General features: G+C 41.3%; 1 protein-coding gene across 7 annotated transcripts in view; it reads right to left on the reverse strand.

Moving 5' to 3' along the window:
• Positions 1–19727, reverse strand: part of HECW1 (HECT, C2 and WW domain containing E3 ubiquitin protein ligase 1) — a 253174-nt gene that overhangs the window by 26270 nt on the left and 207177 nt on the right. For all 7 annotated transcript variants that reach the window (XM_030505556.1, XM_030505377.1, XM_030505468.1 and 4 more), the window contains 5 exons: positions 19205–19288; positions 18113–18222; positions 15989–16109; positions 14479–14592; positions 11545–11697 (listed from right to left, as the gene is read on the reverse strand). In XM_030505556.1, coding sequence (XP_030361416.1) covers positions 11545–11697; positions 14479–14592; positions 15989–16109; positions 18113–18222; positions 19205–19288 — 582 coding nt within the window. The remainder of the gene's footprint in view (positions 1–11544; positions 11698–14478; positions 14593–15988; positions 16110–18112; positions 18223–19204; positions 19289–19727) is intronic.

Raw genomic sequence — 19727 nt, forward strand, 5'->3', positions numbered from 1 at the left:
CATACTTCCTCACTATGAAACCACAGAAAATTCTGTTGGATAAGCTTCAATTTCAGTCTATTTTCCAAATTAAAACTGAGAGGAAACATTTAGGACTGCTGACATGGAACAACTGTTTGTACAGATTTCCAGCCTGGAAACTGATGGATGTTAAATAGTTAGAGCCTACAGGGATTTATCCCTGCAGCCCCTGCAAACGTTATTGGGATTTAATAGAGGATACATTCACCTCAGAACCATGGTGTTTTTTTCAGGCATCAAAAGATGAAGGAGCACATTCCATGAATCCCTCTTTGATAATATTCTGTCTGCTTACTATTCCTATAAAACTTATGAGATTTAATTCTATTTAAAGGAAATTTGTTACATTCATTTAAGAAAGCATTAGCCTTTCTTAAGTAGCCCTAATTGTAAAGTGTATGGAAAGTGGACAGTCGAGCAGGCCTGCTTGCACATGGTCATAAAATAGAAAGCGGGTGTTCAGAGATGTGTGAAATGTATGTAAATCACCCAAGAACTGAAATTAAACAAGACAAAAAGGTTTAAAACTGATTTTCAGAGAGAAAAGCAACCTGGTACAAACAAGCTTCCATCAGGCTTCAAATCCTGAATGGGTAATTCTCTTCAGGTGAAGATCTACAGGGGTGAGCCTTCTCTTGCCTGCCTTCCTTCAGGTATTTTTACTTTTGCTGGGCACCTGAGTTTCATATGATGAACATGTGTTTATGTGAGTCAAGCCCTCAGTTTATTGCTAAATTGTGCATGAATTTTCTGCTGCAAAAGGCCAGTGTAATACTGACATTCCAGCAAGTGCTTGCCCTACTTTTATTTTCTGGATCTGTCTGCAAATGGAACGCAACATTTCTGTTTCTCAGCACTAAAGAGTAACCACATGAAAAAGAGCTATTGCTTACATGTGATGGAAATGCAAACTATCCATGTCCTTCTAAATCTCTGGAGCTCATGTACCCTGAATTAGCAACTAAGCCTCAAACCATTCCTGAAGCTTAATTTACCAGTAACTGAAAAACAATGAGATAATGCAAACCTTATTGCTGCTTTATTTAACCTAATCAAATCCTCCAAGTCTTTTCCTTGTCTCTAACCTAGCTATATTGCATATTCACTCAAAATGTCATTCCATCTTCCTTACGTCCTGGCTATACCCACCACAAAAGAACCATCAGGAAAGGTTAAAAGACTAATTGTGTAAAAGAGAAAAAAGCATGATTTTATTAGAGAAGCTGCAGGCTGTTCTGCTTTATCCAGTAAAGGAGGGGCAAAGATAATGTAGATAAAGGAAATTCGCAGCATCCCCTCATGTTTCCCTTCAAGGTAGCTGCCTTGGCTCCCTGCACATCAGCTGAACTGTGTCAGAAGTCATTACTGCAGATGCAGAACTGAACAAATCTGGCTCTGGGACTTCCACTGTGTGCAGTTATCGCAGGCACGCCAGCCTCAGTGTCACGGGTTGTCTGAGCACCCCAGACTCCAGACATAGGAAACAGAGAATTGATTTCCACTTCTGTCTTCAAACTAATAAAGTAGATGGTCTCTCTACGACAGGAAATCATGCTATGTGTCATTTTACCAATAACAAAGTTCCATGAACATAGTGTTTTGGAGGAGGAGAGGGGAAGTGTGACTGATTGCTGGAGTTGCCATCTCTGCCTGCAGAGCTATCAACCTCATGAACAAAAACGTACAATCTCTCCTTTGGGAGAACCATGACAAAACATGGCATCATAAACATGACTAATCTTCATCAGAAACTGGGCTGCTTGTGGGATTTAGCTTCTCTTGCTGGTAATATGGATAAAAAAGACTGTTCTGTAAGACTGTTGGCAAACTTTTCTCCAATTCTGCCCAGTAACTACAGAGGAGATGCAGACTGAGGAGTGAACTACTGGCTAGAAGACTACAAACCTCTACATTTTGTGATTCCCAGACCCTGTATTTTTGACAGGCAGATCTCAAAGCAGCTTACAAAGGAGATCAATGCCAATATTTCGTTTGACAAACGAGAAAACATAAGTACAAAAGTAAAATGACTTATCTAATGTTATCCAGAAAACAAATGGGAGAGACAGGAATAGAATCACAGTCCTCTGAGTCCCAGCTCCATTTTAGTTGTTTAGTCTATTTGGTTTTACTTTCTTGCCTTCTACAAAATGATATATGAATGATATGAAATTTTGTGACTCAGCTCTAGTTTATGACAGCTCCTTATGGACCAACTCAGCCTGATGCATATGGGTTGTTTTTTTAAGCCAGTAAAAGAGCATTTTTATCAAGAGATTTTGAATTCTCAGTCAAACCTTTTGGAAAAGCTACTGGTGGTGGTGGGGACACTTTGTAAACCTGTGAGTTGGTAGAGTTTTATACATTGCACGATTCATGTTTGCTTTGCCACGTGTTGTAACAAACTAGTCAAGCTACAGGGGAAAACCCACAGATTTAGTCATCTGCCAGACAAGAGGGATATAAAAGCACAAGCCAAATGACCACACAATCTCCTTCATTGGCTAACTATGAATGCTAAAGCCACAATAACTGACTGCTCAGTCAAAGGAGGCACTGTCTGGGGTATCTAAGCATGAGAGAGACTGCTCATCATAAACTCACTGGTAAACACCCAGGAATGTCTACACCACGTGCTGAAGCATGATGCAGAGATCCTTGAGCTAACTGCAAAGAGGTCATCTGCAGTGCAGAGCCACGTGCACTTCCCATCCCTGGCCCAGAAGCCGTACACTTGGGTTTGCACTGTGCTGCAACCCAGCTAATGATCCCTGCCCCTCGGATGTGGTTCCTCCATTGAGTAAGCTCAGAAATGTGTGTGCTAAATTCAAACTCAGACATGCTATTAATTGCTTGACAGTCTGTTTTAGGTCTTGTTTTGCAAATCACTGAACACCTCCAACTTTTATCAATACCACTGCAAACCTACAGCTCCGATCCTCTTCTGGGAGCGTGCAGAACGCAGACCTGGACCAGTACATTGCTGTCCTGAAGTGCAAGAATGTTTTTACTTCTCCTTTATGAATCTTTCCAATACAATTAAATAATTCCATTTTCTAGTCCGTTTCTTCCAAAATGCGAGTCATAAGTCACAACGTAAAAAGCTCCTTTGGTCAGACACAAGACACTGAATTTTCTATTCTGCATTCTTGTTATTAAATACAGAGGGTAGACAGGTCAGGATTTTTCTCATCCTCCATAATTTTATTGAGATTTTGACAAGTATTTCTGTCCCAAGTGGAGGCAAACTGGCAAACTTGGCACTGTCCTTCTCCCTTTAAATGCCTCCAGATCAGATCCATTTAAATCTTTAATCTTCCCTTTTTCTGCATTTTAATGTAAAACTAAGGTAATATACTGAAATGAAGAAGAATTTTCAATGGACAAATGAAACTTGTAACTTTCAAAATATCCCAGGGAGAGAGCTATGCAAAGAGAAATGCCTCTTCTGCTCAAAAATATCCAAAATGGATTTGGGTGATTTACTGAAAGCAATTCTGCTCTGTGAGCAGTCTTTCTTTTGATGTATGAATTGTGTTTACTAATAAAAAAGGTCAGCTTGGGAATTTCTGCACCTGCTGTAATTGACTTTGCTTTACCTTACCAAAGTGTGAATAAAATGTAGTGAGAAATAAGGAGAGGCAAAGATGACTGAGCAATACTTCACAGTGACAGCCCAGCCTTGCCATTCCAGTGTGGCTGGAACAAGAGATATGAGGACATTCATCACTCCCTGGGAGTTTTTCACCACTACGAATAAACACACAATCAGTGCCCACCCTGATGCTTCCCTGCAGGCTCACATGCTCAGAGACAATCTGGATTTTACCCTTTTCTCCTCTACCGCATGCAAGGTGGAGACGCTCTAGAGATTTTCATGTGGAGCCTCCCATCTCCGGGCAAATTTAATCCACAATGCTGCAAAAGACTCCGTGGCCTTAAGCAAGGGAAAAACCCATAAAGATGACTTTTGTAAAAACACCACAAAACACAACAGCCACCCTCCCCTCAAACCAAACTCCAATTATGGAAGCAGTGCTAGACACTATGAGGTTCAGAGAGGGGAAAAGGAGGAGAGACTGCAAGAGACATCTCTTCTTTCAACCCGTGTGACACTGTCATTCAGATCCTCAAAAGAACTTGAAAAAATCAAAGCCAAGAAATAAGGTAAATATAAAGCTGAACCTTTTTATAACGAAAATAGTTGCTGTAGAAGCTTAGTTAGGGAGAATGCTTTTTTTTCCTCCTTCAGTTTGGTTTGCCTTTCATCTTCCAATTCCTCCTGACCCTTAATAAATAATTAACCAGCTGTTGAGGCAGGCTTTATGTGCTTATAGTCATACATCAAACTTAATAGGAAAATCAAAGTTTGCGTAAGTACGGAAGGCATTGAGAGAGATCACAGTACAGCAACAAGAAGGCGTTTCAGTAACATACCCTTTTCACATCATGAAAAGGTCTTATAAAATTATTTCAGCTGCATATTTATTTTAATATCATTCTTGTCCAGAAGATTTACAATAGTGCTTGAAAATTTCTCATGCAAACATAATTTATTTAAAATCAGGTATTGCTAGTAATTAAAATTTATAGTGTAACGTAACATTGAATGCTTTGGTTTTCTATAGTGCCTTTCATCTGAGAATTTCAAAGCAGTTCACAGCACCAGCGTACATCAAATGGATTTCAAGCTGATGACATAGGAGGAGATCCCTTCATATGGAAACTGTGGCAAAGAGGTAACCATCTCATTTTAAAAACAACTGGATGTTGCTGGATGCCCCACTCTGGGGTGCTACATCTGACCTGATTTTTAAGAGGATGATTTTTCAGCGTGTAGCATAAAAAGGCCCCTTCAAGATGGCTGCAAAAATTGGTCTTTCAAATTCATACTTCCCCCTGAATGTAGACCCACACAACTGGCCCATGTGAGCCACAAACCAAACTCCGTGTTACTGACTCCCTTAATAACCAGGTATTGGGCCATATGTAGGTTGCCTGCCACAACAGCTGAAAAATTAGAGAGGTAACGGAGTAATTCTGGCCACATATTATGCAGAGCTACTTTTAGTCAGTGGAGAGGAGTGATGGCTGTTTGCAGACCTCCTGCTTAGATGCTGTGACTACATTTCTCCACTGTTTCTATACAGAGCCAAAGAGTGTGCCTAAATCTATCCTATGAGCTGGTCAGCATCTCAATACAACCCATTAGGTCATGAGGCAATTTGTCACCTTCTTTAAAAACTAACTGAAATAAGTCATTCTCTGTGTAGCAGGATTAATGGAGCTTTGTTTCCTACAGATCTGTCTCTGATGGTTCTACATTACCATGCTGCAACAGCTCCAGTTTCTCCTACACATCTCTGCTAGCACTTCCCACGCTTTGGAGCATCTCCAGCTTTTGCCTCCTCTGAGCTTTCACAGCTCTCCCCGACATCCTCAAGCTACTGACACGATGGTATAGCTGGTTCAGAGCCTGTGCCTGTGTTGGACCTGTCAGCTTGCCCATGCTACATGGCCAGTTCAGAGGCCAAACAGAACAGATAACTGTTGAGCTCACCAGCCTGCCTTCACTGAGCACTATTCTGCATTTCTATCTTTACCCAGCCACAAGTTTTGCTTTTAGGAAATAAGTATCTTTGAGATGTTTACCTTCCTGTCAAATAGGTCACAAACTGATTAGTAAACTGTCTGACGGCTGGGCAGGGCAATTGCACAAGGCTCAACTCCTAAGGAAACTGGGTGAAGAAAACCAACCAAGCTCTCTAAGGAGAAAGGACAGCTGAGGTTGCAACATTCTTGGTTCTTCTTGAGTTTATTGAAACAAAGGGAAAACCAACACCCTGCATTCTTTGGCACGCTTGAAATGGACAGTGATGGCTATGTGGTTTCTCGCTTACACGAAGTCAGTAAAAGAGAGGGTCAGAGTTTGGCTGGGGGTATACCCACACAGCACTGCGCAGGCCAAGGGAGCTTGCTCTGCCCATGTGCCAAGCCTGCCAGAGCACGTAAAGGCAATCAAGTCAGTGCCAAGCCTGAAGTAACCCGCCTTGATGGGAGGCAGCATATTTTTTCCCAGCTCAATGTTGCAGGAACCACGTCAGTTGGCTTGGAGCACAGGGAAAGCAAGTTCGTGTCTGCATGGAGAGTGGGTGCAACAGGCTTGCATCTGCCTGCAGAATATGATGTAGAAATACATGCAGGGTTTGTGTTTCAGCAGCACGGGCTAGAACATGAGGGGGTTTGGAGAGCAGAAAGAAAGGTTGGAACTGAATGATGAAAGCAGTTCTAAATGAGCGTTAAGGTAATGGAGTTCATTAGGACATTGCAGCCAGGAATGAATCTACAGCTTCTGGGGACCTGGGCCACTGGGTCTGACTACAGCAGCATCTTTGTGGTCTTCAGTAGGGTTTTGCACAAAAACATTTTACTCACAAGTCTTCAGCTTTCTAATAAGGTTCTGTTAAATAAATGCATTACATTTCATTTAAACAAAACCAAACAAAACACAACAGGGCTTTTCTGAGATGGATACAGAATGCTAAGTATGAGTAGAAAGCTGTAAATACCTCTAAGATAACTGTGACACTGGGGTACTGCTCTATGGCTGCATAAATGTCACAGCAAGGTCCACAATTGCCTAATTGTTAAAAAAACCATGCTGTCATCAGTCCTCTATGAAAACACAGAAAAAGATGTTTCAAGTTAGCATCCCTCAGATCTCCAAATGAATGTCTGTGAATGATTTTATCTGTCTAGGCCATCTGGTCTTCTATGCAGAACCTGGGCTGCTTTTCAGATTTCTGGCTGTGGTTCCACATTTACAAACATGCAATGAACTAAAAATTCAAACAGAGATGATGTGAAATGCGTTGCTGGGGAGAGTCAGATAAAAGACCAGGCAAGTGATCTGGGGACAAAATGTCTGGTGCAGATGACAATGCCATGACTACCGTGCTGTCTCCCGAAGAAGGGTACAATACATTATCTCACTGGATTACTCCTGGGGGCAGGACTGCTGTGAAGGAAATCTCTGGCCCACCCATAAGACAGGAAAGAGAGAGACTGGATTTCCACCTAACAGCAGATTGTGAACACCACATTTTGTGAACAACGGAGCTTTTGTTGTCAGTGTCAGATAAAGCAGCAGGGAAGGAAAGTTCAAGAGAAAACACTGAGATTTGCTTTATTCTCAGAAATAAAACTTCTTATGTGATACTATGATGACAGCCAAATTGTATCATCTGAAATTGGTAGCCACGTGAATGACGAAATAGCACAGATATAATACTCTTCAGGTTTGGTGAAAATAATACAGAAATCATCACAGAAACAAACATTCAGGTTAGCATTTTGCTTAGCTAGAGCTGAGTAAGGGAACGCTATGGAAAATGGTAAGACAAACTGAAGACCTGAGGAAAACCACAGTGTGTCACAGCATGATGAGATAAATCATTTTGTTAGAATACAGAATGAATGAAATGCAGTAAAAAGATACCACCAACTTTCTAGACCTCTTGAAAATCTACCATGAAGAATACAGGGAAAGTAACCAGTGACCCACACGAAGATTCGAGATGATGCAGACTCTGGAACTAGATATTTTATTCCTAGAATTTAGAAATACATTTCCTCCATCTATTCCGTGTCAGGATATTTTTCCTCTCAGAGTTAATTTACCCATGCAGCCATTTATTATTTACTTATTTTTGGTGAAAAGGAGAACTACAATATTCAATGAAACTTTAGTCATGCAAATCATAGATGGAAACCTTTTTAACCCCACTGAAAAAGTATCTTTGCATATACCCTCTAATATTGGGCATCAGTGCTGCAGGCAACTGAAATTCAGCCTAAAATCTGTCAAAGGACTGTTAGCAGGGAGGAAAGTGAGAAGCTAATGTGGCCAGCTATTGGGAGCCATTTATGAGTGTGTAAAAACTCAGCATTATGGAGCTGTACTGAATATTACACCTCTAACTTCACATGAGGTTGTGATAGAAACATTTAATATTCCCCAATTCTCCCAGCACATTGAGCAAAACTTGAGGAGGATTCTTCAGCCAGTCACCCTATTTCAGTTGCCCAAAGCACCTCACCAAGAGCCAAGACCTGTCCAAGAGCAAATTATATCTAGGCTAAATCATATTCTTTTCTCTGAAATAATACATAGCAGCTGCCACCACATTTCGCCCACTTATTTGGAGAAGGGCAAACCACCGTAAGTGGGAGGTAAGCAGTACATTAGAAGGTGTTTCCAAACACCCAGGTGAAGAGCTAGACATGTTACCCTAGATCAGATAGAATGGCTCATTACTGGCATGGATTAAAAGCAGCTCTTGTGGCTGTGAGCTTCAGGTATATCTTGTAGCATGCAGATGAAAATGTGTATCATCAAACTTCTTAGGTCTAGAGATATGTAACTGTGTCCTTTCAGAGATAGGGGGATTTAAAATAATTTTTTAAGCTTTGAAAATGTGTGATATCTTGTATTTTGTGTATTCACCAAGCACATATGTTAACCGAAGGAAAAAGTCTTATTCAATGGAAGCTTGCAGGAAAGGTGTTAAATCTCAGTTTCTCCATAAATGAGAAATATTTTCCAGTCATTATGTCTCTTTCTTAACTTGGCATACATACAACTACTCTGCGCTTTGATGTGCTCATTTTGGACTCAGAATGCTGTTTGTACAAAGAGCAAGGCATGAAATAAGCCATTAAAAAGGGCAGAACTGTAACTTTTAGGCCAGAGGGGGGGAAAAAGAGCAGTGTATTTCTCAATTCTGCCAATGTGAGCAAAACATCTCGTCTTTGCACTTGGTTGCATGTACCTCAAACTCACCACTCGCTTAAGGAAGAGAAAATGTAAAATAATTTTGAGGGAATTTTTTTGCTGGCCTTGTTTCTTAATATAGCCGTGTCTGGATAGGTCTGGCAGAATCACTATACAGAAGAACATGTCGAGGGTAGATTCCACACAAGTGATAAGCCCCGCAGCACCAAAAGGCATTCAGTTCAAGAAATCTGCAAATCTAAACCAATTGTGCTTGTCTGGTTTTCATGACTGACATCAAACTTCAAGCTTTGAAAAGACTATGAATTAATTATCTGTGACCCTAGGACTCTCAAAACTGATTCATCCATCTATGTTAACCAATGCCTCATAACACATTTGGGAACAGGAAAATGATCTTTATTTCCTGCATGTTACAGGGAGGAGGCTCTTCTGGAATCAGATCATCAAGTAAGTCTGAGAAACAGAAGTTTTAGCACTGACTTTGATGAGAACAAAGTTGGAGAAAAGACTGAGAACTTCAGAAAACCCCATCCCTCATGAACAAATAACGACAAGCAAGTTAGTACAGTGCCCTCAGAGCAGTTGGTCTATAAAGCCTTTCTGGGAAGATCATACTCTGAGTTTTAAAAAGCTTGGTCCAAATCCTGTCTTAGCTGGCTGCACGGACTTTTGAGTGCAGTACTCTAGGGTTACACATGAATAGCTGAGATCAGACAATGTAGACAGCATAAAAACATTTAGAATGTCTAGATATCTACAAGCCAATCATGAAACCTATCGGGCTAATTATAAACTGCTAGTCTCAGCCAGTTATTTCCATAACAGGTTCAAGAAGTATTTCCAAGCACTTACTGGATTGCTTATCTTTCCCTTGGGTTCTGCAATCTTGCCCTATTTACCTTACGTACAAACCTCTTCCTTCAGAGCATTTATTTCCTTCTGCAGGCCAAGGGACTTAATTTCTCTTTTTTAAAAGAAGAAAACCAAAAATGCCCAAAGGCCAAATAACATTCTGTATACGAGTAGCCTGTATAGATATATGTAGTTGAGGAAATATTGTGCTAAGTGTATAACTGCTACTGACTTCTGAGTTAAATACTAACTGCTATAGAAAAGCATATTAGGTGCCTTTCTGCTGTTCTGTATGCCGAGGACACCTTTAAAAGCCCACCTCTTCCATGCTGAAATCTCTCAGTGAGGGGATCGAACAAAGCATTTACTTTTTGCAGCTGAATTTCTCACTTAAGAAAACTGCAGCTGAACTCTTTGCACCAACGGTATCTATCATAGATAAGAATCAGAGCATATTTTTAACACTGCTGAGATAACATGGCAATGCCATTTCTGGAGACAGAGGCCTGTGTCCAGTTTGCTCACACTGTGGGCAGAATGATCTTGGGCTTGCACCTGCCTAAGTGATCCTGTGCTCTGAAATCAAAATGCATCTTCTCAAACACAGCCTTCTAAATCAGAAGTTTATCCATGCTGTCTGCTAAGCCGAACACAGGACAGACTGCATTTCTTCTGGAAAACTGGGAAGCCACTGCATAATGTCTAATGAATAGGATTGCCAAGGGAGAGGGACAAGCCATAGGAATTAAGGTGCTCTCTTCCTAATGCCAGTAGAGAAACACTAGATGATCTTTAAGGTCCCTTCCAATCCTAACCATTCTATGATTCTAAGATAATGCAAGGATCATTGTTAGCATAATGCTCCGCTCCTGGAAGTGATAATACAAAAAAACCCATTTCAGAGATCATGCTAGTCCCAGCAACATCCCTTTTCTCCCATTGCAACCATAATAGAGGTGATGGTACAACCCATTCAGTTGTTCTTCATCTCCTGCCCACCATAAGCCAAAGTGAAGGAGGATCTGTTTACAAGAATGGAAAGGCATGTACTATTTCCATTTTAGAAAAGGATCTCTGAGAGTAGCCGGTGAGATTGATTAGACAAAGAAAAACATCACAGGACCAAACCCATGTGGCAGTACTTCTTTTGACACAATGAAATCCCACAAGGGATCAAACAACGCCCAGGGCTCGCAGCCCATGCTTCACTGAACCACATCTGAAACTATCAAAGTGAAAACAACTCCCAAAGACAGACAGATCTGGAGGCAGATAGAAAAATGAGGAGATCACATAATGCAGTCAGGATTTTTGATAAAGAAACAGGATCAGCCATTTGTCTGCACACATACTCGGTAAGGTGAAGTACCTGCTTGTGCTGCTGGACTTGCCACAGACAAGCAGGGACACTCTGTCAGGACAGAAAAGAGAAACCACTCTCAATGGGCCCTTTTTTAAGGCCTGTAGTAGGTACAGAGCAGCAACAGGGCTCGTAGTGTGCAGCTTCCAAGCACAATGCAGCTTGATGTACAGAAAGACCACAGTTTCCATTCTTAAAAAGGAACCAAGGAGAGGACGCCTGCGTTAAGGCAGAGCTCTTCTCCCTGTCCTTTTCACATTCACACAGAAGTACACAAACATCAAGTCCCAGGTAATGCAAGCAGGACATTTTAATAGTAGCACCTCATCACAACTCCTTCTTCAGAGCCTGCTGTTGTATTTACACTTGCTCCCTCTCTTCTGCCTCTCAACCTACTTCCCACTTCTTCCCAGCAGAAGCAGTGATATTTATATAGTCTATATTGGCAGCTTTTCCATTTCCACCTTTCTACTGCTCTAAAGGAATTGCTCAATTCTGCATAAAATGTTCTTACCATTCCAGGTGATTTTCAACAAAGGCAGACATGGGGCTGATCTGTACAGTGTAAGTGTCGTTGGCGGAATACTCAAACAGCCCGTAATAGGGATTGAAGAGCTCCTGAGACAGAAGGAAGAAGAATTCTCGGGAGGGGCCGCTGTAGTCCAACCTGGAAAGGAAAAGGTAAAAAAGCTAAAATGAGGCTCATTCCCATTCGAGTGAATTCCCTGGGTTTTGCCAACACTGACTGCTGTCTAACACCTACCCCTGCACAGTCACTGTGTTTCTAACATGGTGTATCTCCCCTCTCAAAACTTGATTCTGAGCCCTGAACAGGTCACGATGTTGAAACTTAACCAGCATCTAGACTGATGTGGGAGAAATCATAACTTGGGCACATCCCATAAGTAGTATCTTTTCCTTTGCTCCAAAGGCTTGATAAATGGAGGTACAAAGCTCAGCCTTGCCTTGGCTGGCTGGCTAGCAGAAGGCTCGCTTTGTAGTGAGTGGGTTTGAACTGCCTATGAACACCTGGGTTCACAGACCACAGCCCAGACTGCTCTTACTCTCCTACACTGAGATGTAACCAAAGATACAATCTAGCCCCAAGAATGCTTTCTTAGCTGTAGGTATAACCTAAAGGTCAGTGCTGTACAAGACCAAGTCCCAACAGAACTCTCTCCAGACAGAGCGGTCATTCCTCAGTTGTTCCATCCAAACTCTTCTACTTTTCTGATACTTTCAAATACATGTGGTACACCTTCAGCTGTGCTTTGCTGTTGCATGATTTTGTTCTGTAGAGTCACCTTTTCTCCTTGCTTTTTTAAAATCAAGCTGTTTCCAATTATCTCAACCTGAGAAAGAACCCCAGAAAACCCGACACCCAAACAGCTTCATGAATACATTAAACCCAACTGTGATGGATTCATTAAAAACATATCATCGTCTAACAATGGTAGGTAGGTTTTTCATCCTAAAATAAACATACATGTAGCAGTATGAACAAATGATTTGTAGCCATATATCACGTGTGCCAAAAGATTTTCTGAGGTGGGCACTATTCCTTCTACTTAACAAATGTAAAGGAAATGGAGAACTCTGCAGCTGGATCAGACGCTCTGTATTACATTTGAAGTTATGGAAGCATAAGCACAAGGGGTTGAATGATGGACTTGTGAAACTACAAAGATAATAAAGGGCAGGCTGGCCCATCCTCCTGTTACACCTCTGGAGGTTCAGTACTTTTCTCTTTGAGGAGCTTTAACTCTAGGATCATGTGGTGAGACTAAAGCTACAACAGCAAAAGGGGATGGTAATAAGTCCACAGGAACCACTAGTGCTAACCAAGTGACAGGTTTGGTTCAATGGACACTAAAATGCTGGGCTAAGCCTGATGATGGCTGGAGAACTACAAACACCTGTCTGTATTCTAAAACCTCCATGGAGAGACTAGGTATTGCACTACTGGACAACACATTAACTCATCATAAAGCCTTCATAGTTCATTTTAATGTAATGTCAGCAGGTGGGAAGCTGTGCCCATACAGCATCACCTCTTCTTTTCAATAGGGAATTGGTATTTTGGAGTCCCTCCAGCAGAACCTATATTAGCATTAAAGAGCAGAAACCCTGGGGGAATGTATCTTCAGATGTAAATGAATCAGCAAAGAATTAATGAATTTGCAAATCAAATTGGTTTGTAATTTCTCCTGAGGATACTGTGCCACACACAGTATTAGAGATGTGGGGAAAACAACGTGTCTTTGGTCACTGTTAGCATGCTAGAACACTATTCCAAAAATGCAAGCTGAGGTATGCTGCGTGTTTATGCTTTGCTTGCAAGCCAGAGGCAAAACCAGCTGTGAAAGACAACCTCTGTTAAATAATACTGAATCCAGGGAATATAAAAGGTAAGTATTAAGGAAACCCTGAAATTGTACTGAGTGACTGAAACTGGCAACTTCTCTTTTCCACTGGACCTAACATGTGCCCAGACCAACTCAGCTCAGCAAAACCTCTTCACTTGACATGCCACCTCAGAGCTGATAGTGCCAGCAATTGCTGGACATGCTGAGTGCTGCCCTAGAGCCTTGCTGTTCTGGTACCTTTGGAACCAAAATCCTACCCATGGGGTTGTTTAAAAAAAGAAACTTTATATGCAAAGCTACTGAAATATGATTTCATGCCTTTGTTATATGGAACACTGGAAATATGCTCAGTGGTCTTTCCATTATAAAAGCATGTGGATTAAGCCTCAATTACAATGCAGCTCTTGAGATGAGCCAGGGTGGCTTTGAAAGGTTCTGTTTAGATTTGGAAACCAAAGTTCAGAGGCTCGCTTTAATCATACAGGAGTGGCTCATGGATTTGTTAGGCTGGCAGAAAGTTTGCTGAGAAAAGGCCTTCTCAAGAGACTTCTATTACTTTCAGCTTCCAAATGGGTGAATTCAACTGTAAGGGCTGAACAGCATTCACATCTCTTGCTTCAGTCAGAAACAAGAAGTCCACATATGGATAACAAATGATCATTAGATGGCATGCAAAGCAAAAAGTTTTGAAGGAAAACCAGATCCATTTGGAAGAGTTAGAGTAACAAAGGGGATAAAGGTCTGCTCTCTAATTATACTCCTGAGACTGATTCAGTGTGTAAACATGGGCCTGTAGTTCAGTTTTGCCTTCCAGGCAGTCAAAATACCTATGCCAACAAGATGACATTAGATTTAACCACTTAAATTGTCACTTCGAGACATCTAGATGGAAGGTGCTATAAGAAAATGAAGCATTATTGCTATTGTTATTGTTAACAAATGTTTGAGCTGAAGATGAATCACTTGGAGGTAAACCAAAACCAAATAAACATTACATAAAAGAGAAGCTGAGCCTTAGTCAACTCTGTGTTTTGCAATATTAACAGCTAGTTCAAAACTGATAGCATTTTGTAGTTCCCTACCCTTCCTCGCCAACAAACGTGACGTAGAGTTTGTTCCGCTGGAGCTCCTTGCGGGAATATGCCATTACCTGGTTGAAGGTGCCCTCCAGCAAGTGGTCACGCCGTATAATTAACCTGCAAAGGGAGGCAGAAATAGAGATCTAATGACTGAGTCTTGTGTGAGCCTGTGAGGCTGAAGGTAAGCAAGAGCTGGCAAAGACAGACATTCATTGTCAGAGAACTTAATAAAGTTGCACACGCTACTTGGCCATTATGGGTTTTCAGTGAGTTGTTTCATTAGGCTTTTCTCTGTGCCTCACAGGTGAGTTTCTTCACAATGCTGTGATTAGGTTCCAAGTGTTGCTCTGCTGCTAAGACTCTCTGTAACACCCTCTATGTATAGATTTGTATGGTAAAGGGGATGCGAGTTTCTTGTGTATATGAGGTCACGGCTTCCTGGGACTGGACCCAAACTGTTTCTGGATTTAATCCAGTGAAGGTCCATGGAATTACTGCTTCTGTATCAGGGTAAGCAAAGGGAGTATCAGCCTCTGTTTATACAACACAGCTCTCACTCCCCTGCCAACCTCTGAAACAACTTCACGAATAGTACATTTAAACATCTGTGCAAGAAATCCTTCTTGTTCATACATTCATGGACACTTTAAGACAGACCTTCCAAAATGTATTTCATGTCTGTCTCAGACCCACTTAGCAGGACACCAAAAGGGATAAGCAATGGCTTGGACTCCCCAGCTCTATAAGAGTATTTTGATGTTGACATGGAACACGTTGCCTGGCTTCATACGGTTTTTTTTTCCCCCACAACAGATGTAATTTGGTAGGGAGCCAACCTGATGCTTAAATTCACCAGATGCCCAGGAAATACCTTTGAAACATATAGTCCTTTGGCCAAGTCGGGTAACTAGATTGAGCACAAGTAGGTACAGACTCAAAAGTCAACTAACAAAACGTCTGGAAAGCAAACTCCACAACCAAGTGACAAAGATCCCCAAAATGCATGAAGAGAGGCAAAAATCTCTCTAGTTCAAATCCAGGAGGGCTACCAACACAAAGAACTACTGACAGTTAAACCTGCATGTACAGGCTAACTTCTGGAGGGCCATACTCTGGTCCTGACTTATACTGATATGTAGATCCAAAGGATTTGGAGTCACTTCATCATTACAACGACACAGCTGTTAATTTCTGGTGGGTGTTTGCCTCAATGGATGATTTTCCTACTAGGAAATTATAGGTAGGAATATCAACATCCCTGTTAAATAGGTAGGGAATGGGAGTGTAAAAGAATATGAATCTGTAAGAAATAAAGTTTTCACACAAAAGCCACTTGAAGGTCACTCTTTTGCAGGATATACTGAGATTTTACCTTGCCCTGATGATAGTTCATGTACAAAACTCATTCTCTAGTGTGTTTCCCACTTCCTATCACTGTCTTCATTCGCGGATAATGATACAAGACAAAGCTACACCATGTCAGACTATTTGAGTGACTTGTCATAATACTCACTTAATTTTACCTGGACCTTGCCCATACCCTTTGGCTTCAAGTTTTCGATAGAAATTGCGCAGCTTGGCTTCGAAGTCCCTCCTGTATGGAGAAGGTGCTCTTGCACTTGCTCGCTGCAGACCTGGGAGGAAAATGATGCAGTGATTGCAATCACTTCCAGGGACTGTATCTTCTTCACTAGAAGAATTGTTAAGCTCGCCTTGTGTGTGCCTTTGTATTGCCAGCCTTTAACTGTGATTGATCTGAATGGGAATTCAAGGAGCAGAAAGGCGTGAAGAAGACTGACATGCAGGACTCCCACTCACAGGCACTGGTATTTAGCTTTTCTTTACCTATTGCACTTTCAAGAGATCTCTCTCCTCTACAGTGTATGGGAGATCTCCTTACTTGGCAGGATTAAACCTCTGGAGCTCAAAGCAACACTTCTCACTGGAGCCTAGCACCCTAGCCAAGCTGAGAATCAGGTTTCCTTGTGTTAATCTGACTGTATATGAAACACTTCCAGCTATCAACACAAACCCCCTTTGTGGCATCGAGAAGGATTTCTGTCAGCAAGAAATGCTACATTTCCCTACTATGATTCACACATACAGCAGATTTCCAGCAATTTGGGACCTGCTTTGTTTTGAAGTCTGCATTCTCAAAGTAGCTGATTAGTCCTTTTGTATAAGCAAGTGTCATGCCATAAAGAGTCAAAGAATGGATCCATGAAATCCCATTTCCCTATCTCATTACAGGAGACAATAAAAACAAGCCCTCTAATGAGAAATCTGGCAGAAAATTCTCCATAGGAAGGCCAAAAAAACCCCCACCCATCACATTTATTGGGAGCACAAAGTATCGTGGCTGCCAAGAGGGAAGGACATTACTAATTGTCTCTGCTGGTAAAACAGAAAGGCATATTTACATGCAGTGCAAAGAGAATCCCTTGCAACATTTCTTTTCTTCTGTTAAGACTTTTTTCCCCCAGGACATAAGAGAATGGGTGTTCTCATGGGCTATGTAGCCAGTGGCAGAAATAACCAAGCAGTGCATTGCCAGAAATTAATATCTGCCCTTCTTGTGTTTTCACAAGAACATGTAAAAGACCAGTGCGGTGGTTTCAATATTCTCTAGGTCATGTTCTCGCTACATACTTAGATTTTCGTCTTGCAGGAGACTGCTTCTGACCTGTCCCAATGTAGATGAGGGGAACTGTATTAACAACAGTGTTAAAACTCGATAATGAAAACAGGATGTTCTGATCAAACACTGTCCTCCTATAGACAAGGGTTCAGCATTTAACCTTCACATCGAAAAACCTTCCAATTTTCCACAGCCACCTCTGAAAGTTGAATGTCTCTTGTCCATGAATTTTGTTTGAAACCAGGTAATTTAAATGAATGTTTAAAAAGCTCAGCCAAAAGTGGATTTCTTCAGATCACATTTCTGTCGATTCTCTCCAAATGGCCACTGGACACAGCCATGCAGTGAGACTGCGGTGGGGGTTGTGTATCTTGGCAGAAGGGAGACATTAGCTCCTCAAATTTCTATAGCATAAACAATAACTACAGAGACATACCACAGCTGGAAATAACCTTCTCAGACAGCATGTCTTTCTGGAAAATATGCTTCCCGACAAACCTAAGTTAAGGGCTCAACACAGGAGGTCACACTAGATGATCAAGATGATCACCTCAGGTCTTAAAATAGATGAGTCTTGGGAAGAAGAGAAGCCTCTGGAACACCGAACAGAGGAGACTGAACTTTACCAGAGTACTGGAAGTATTGTAATACACCTTCGATTTGGAAGCTGCTCTTTGCTCCTGTCACATAATATGAATACGCTTCCCTGTCAGTGAGTTCTGTTTGGAGTGTACCATTCTTTTATCCTAATCTTTTCCAACTAGACAAAAAGCAGGAAAATACCTTCTTCCATATGGGCAATCTCTGAGCTCTGTGTTTCAGCTACTGTTAACATATCAACGGATACATAACAGCAATGGTGACTGATCCAGCAACACAGCAGCTGGGCTCAGATTTGGAGTGAGCACTGGAATTAGCAGGCTGAAAGATGCCCCTCCGTATTTATCAGGAGAAATACCACAAATGCAAGATTTTGTATTATTTTCCCCATCCCCTTACCTGGAGAATTTTGGGGTGATGAACAGGGTGAGCAGCGGGGAGAGAAACTGTAACCAGGGTGGAAGGCAGCCTGCAGTGGTATGTACGACATAATGTCCTCTTCAAAAAGGCTGCATGGAAAAAGCGACAGGGAGAGATTTGGTTCACATTCATGCCATGAAGTTTGAGTGCATCTCTGACCTCATGGATTCATTAAATCCACAGGTTTCCCAAATCAGGTGTGGCCACCAGTAACAAAGAACAAAATGGATTTTATGATATGTTTCATGCTAACACAGTGGCTTAATCTACATCTGAGGCTCTATAGTAAACAGGGACAACTTCAATGTATTAGCAGTGAGAAGCAAAGATACACATATCTGTCTCCCAGGTTGTTTTTCTTGGGTCATACATTTTCATATAGCTCAGCTCTTTGACCAGCTGGATTAAGCTGACGGGCATCAGTTGTAAACTTCTTTCATTAGGCAGTGCTACAGAGCATACCAAAACCACCTGGGTAATGCAACGTTTTCCATGTAAGACCAAGACAATAAAGTAAGTCCTTATCTGTGCTGAACAAAAGTACCTAGAACTTAAAGACCAAGCTCCCTGGTTCCAATAAAAATTGAAGCCTTATCTACATTACCAAACAGTGCTCACTGCACTGCGCATCAAGGTTTCATTAGTGTGCCATGGCCCTGTGTCTGCAGACAGCACTGCTGTAGTAGAACTAGTGATTTCATGAGCAGTTACATTATTTACTTGTACTAAGACAAGGTTTTTTCCTCTTTTTATGGAAAAAACAAACAAACAAGAGTTTTCTCCATAAAAAGAAAACATTTTGATCTGATTCTTTTTATCTGCTACTTGATGGTAACAGCTATATTGATTGAGCTGGCTGGGGATGGAGCTTACTGCACTGATGGAGGCTGCCTTCCAGGAGTAAGAGTTAGCAGATCGGGTGATTTTGGGTGACTATCGGTAACAATGAATCATGTTCTAATTACAAATGACCTGGAAGATTTAACAAAGTCTTTTCAATTATGAGAAGGAGCCAGCCAGCTTCTCTGGTATCATAAGTAATGACATTATGCTTTTGATCAAATTGCTTACCTCAGCAGAATTACTAAATCTGCATCACAGGACAACTTTTCCAGCCCATGTGTACCCTCTGTCCGAATGTAATGGATCTTCTCCCTGAAACAAAAATAATAGCACTGAGAAGAGAGAAAAAACAAAGAAGAGATCATGCCAGTATCAAGGCATGAACTAAGCACAGACTTATCCCTTTTTTTGCCAGTTCCTGTTTCTCTCTTTACAAAAATGGCAAACATCTTACCTGCCTGATTCATTTTCTAATCTCACGAACATACTTGCAAAAAAATTATCTACTTATATCACTCAGATTTTATACCATATTTTAGAAAACACAATGACCCTTAGTCCTCCAAGCTCAGGTGTAGTGCTATAGCTAAGGTCAGTGACAGGCTTTTTTTGTTGAAGGCTACAACTAATACACCACCTTTCATCAACAGAATTTGACATAATACCACTTCCTTTACCTCTGTCAGGCCTATGTGGAAAATACATATTTATTATGTATTTATGTGGCCTACATATTTATTACTTACTTGAT

The sequence above is a fragment of the Strigops habroptila genome, chromosome 1 (genome assembly GCF_004027225.2).
Source record: "Strigops habroptila isolate Jane chromosome 1, bStrHab1.2.pri, whole genome shotgun sequence".
Classification (NCBI taxonomy): domain Eukaryota; kingdom Metazoa; phylum Chordata; class Aves; order Psittaciformes; family Psittacidae; genus Strigops; species Strigops habroptila.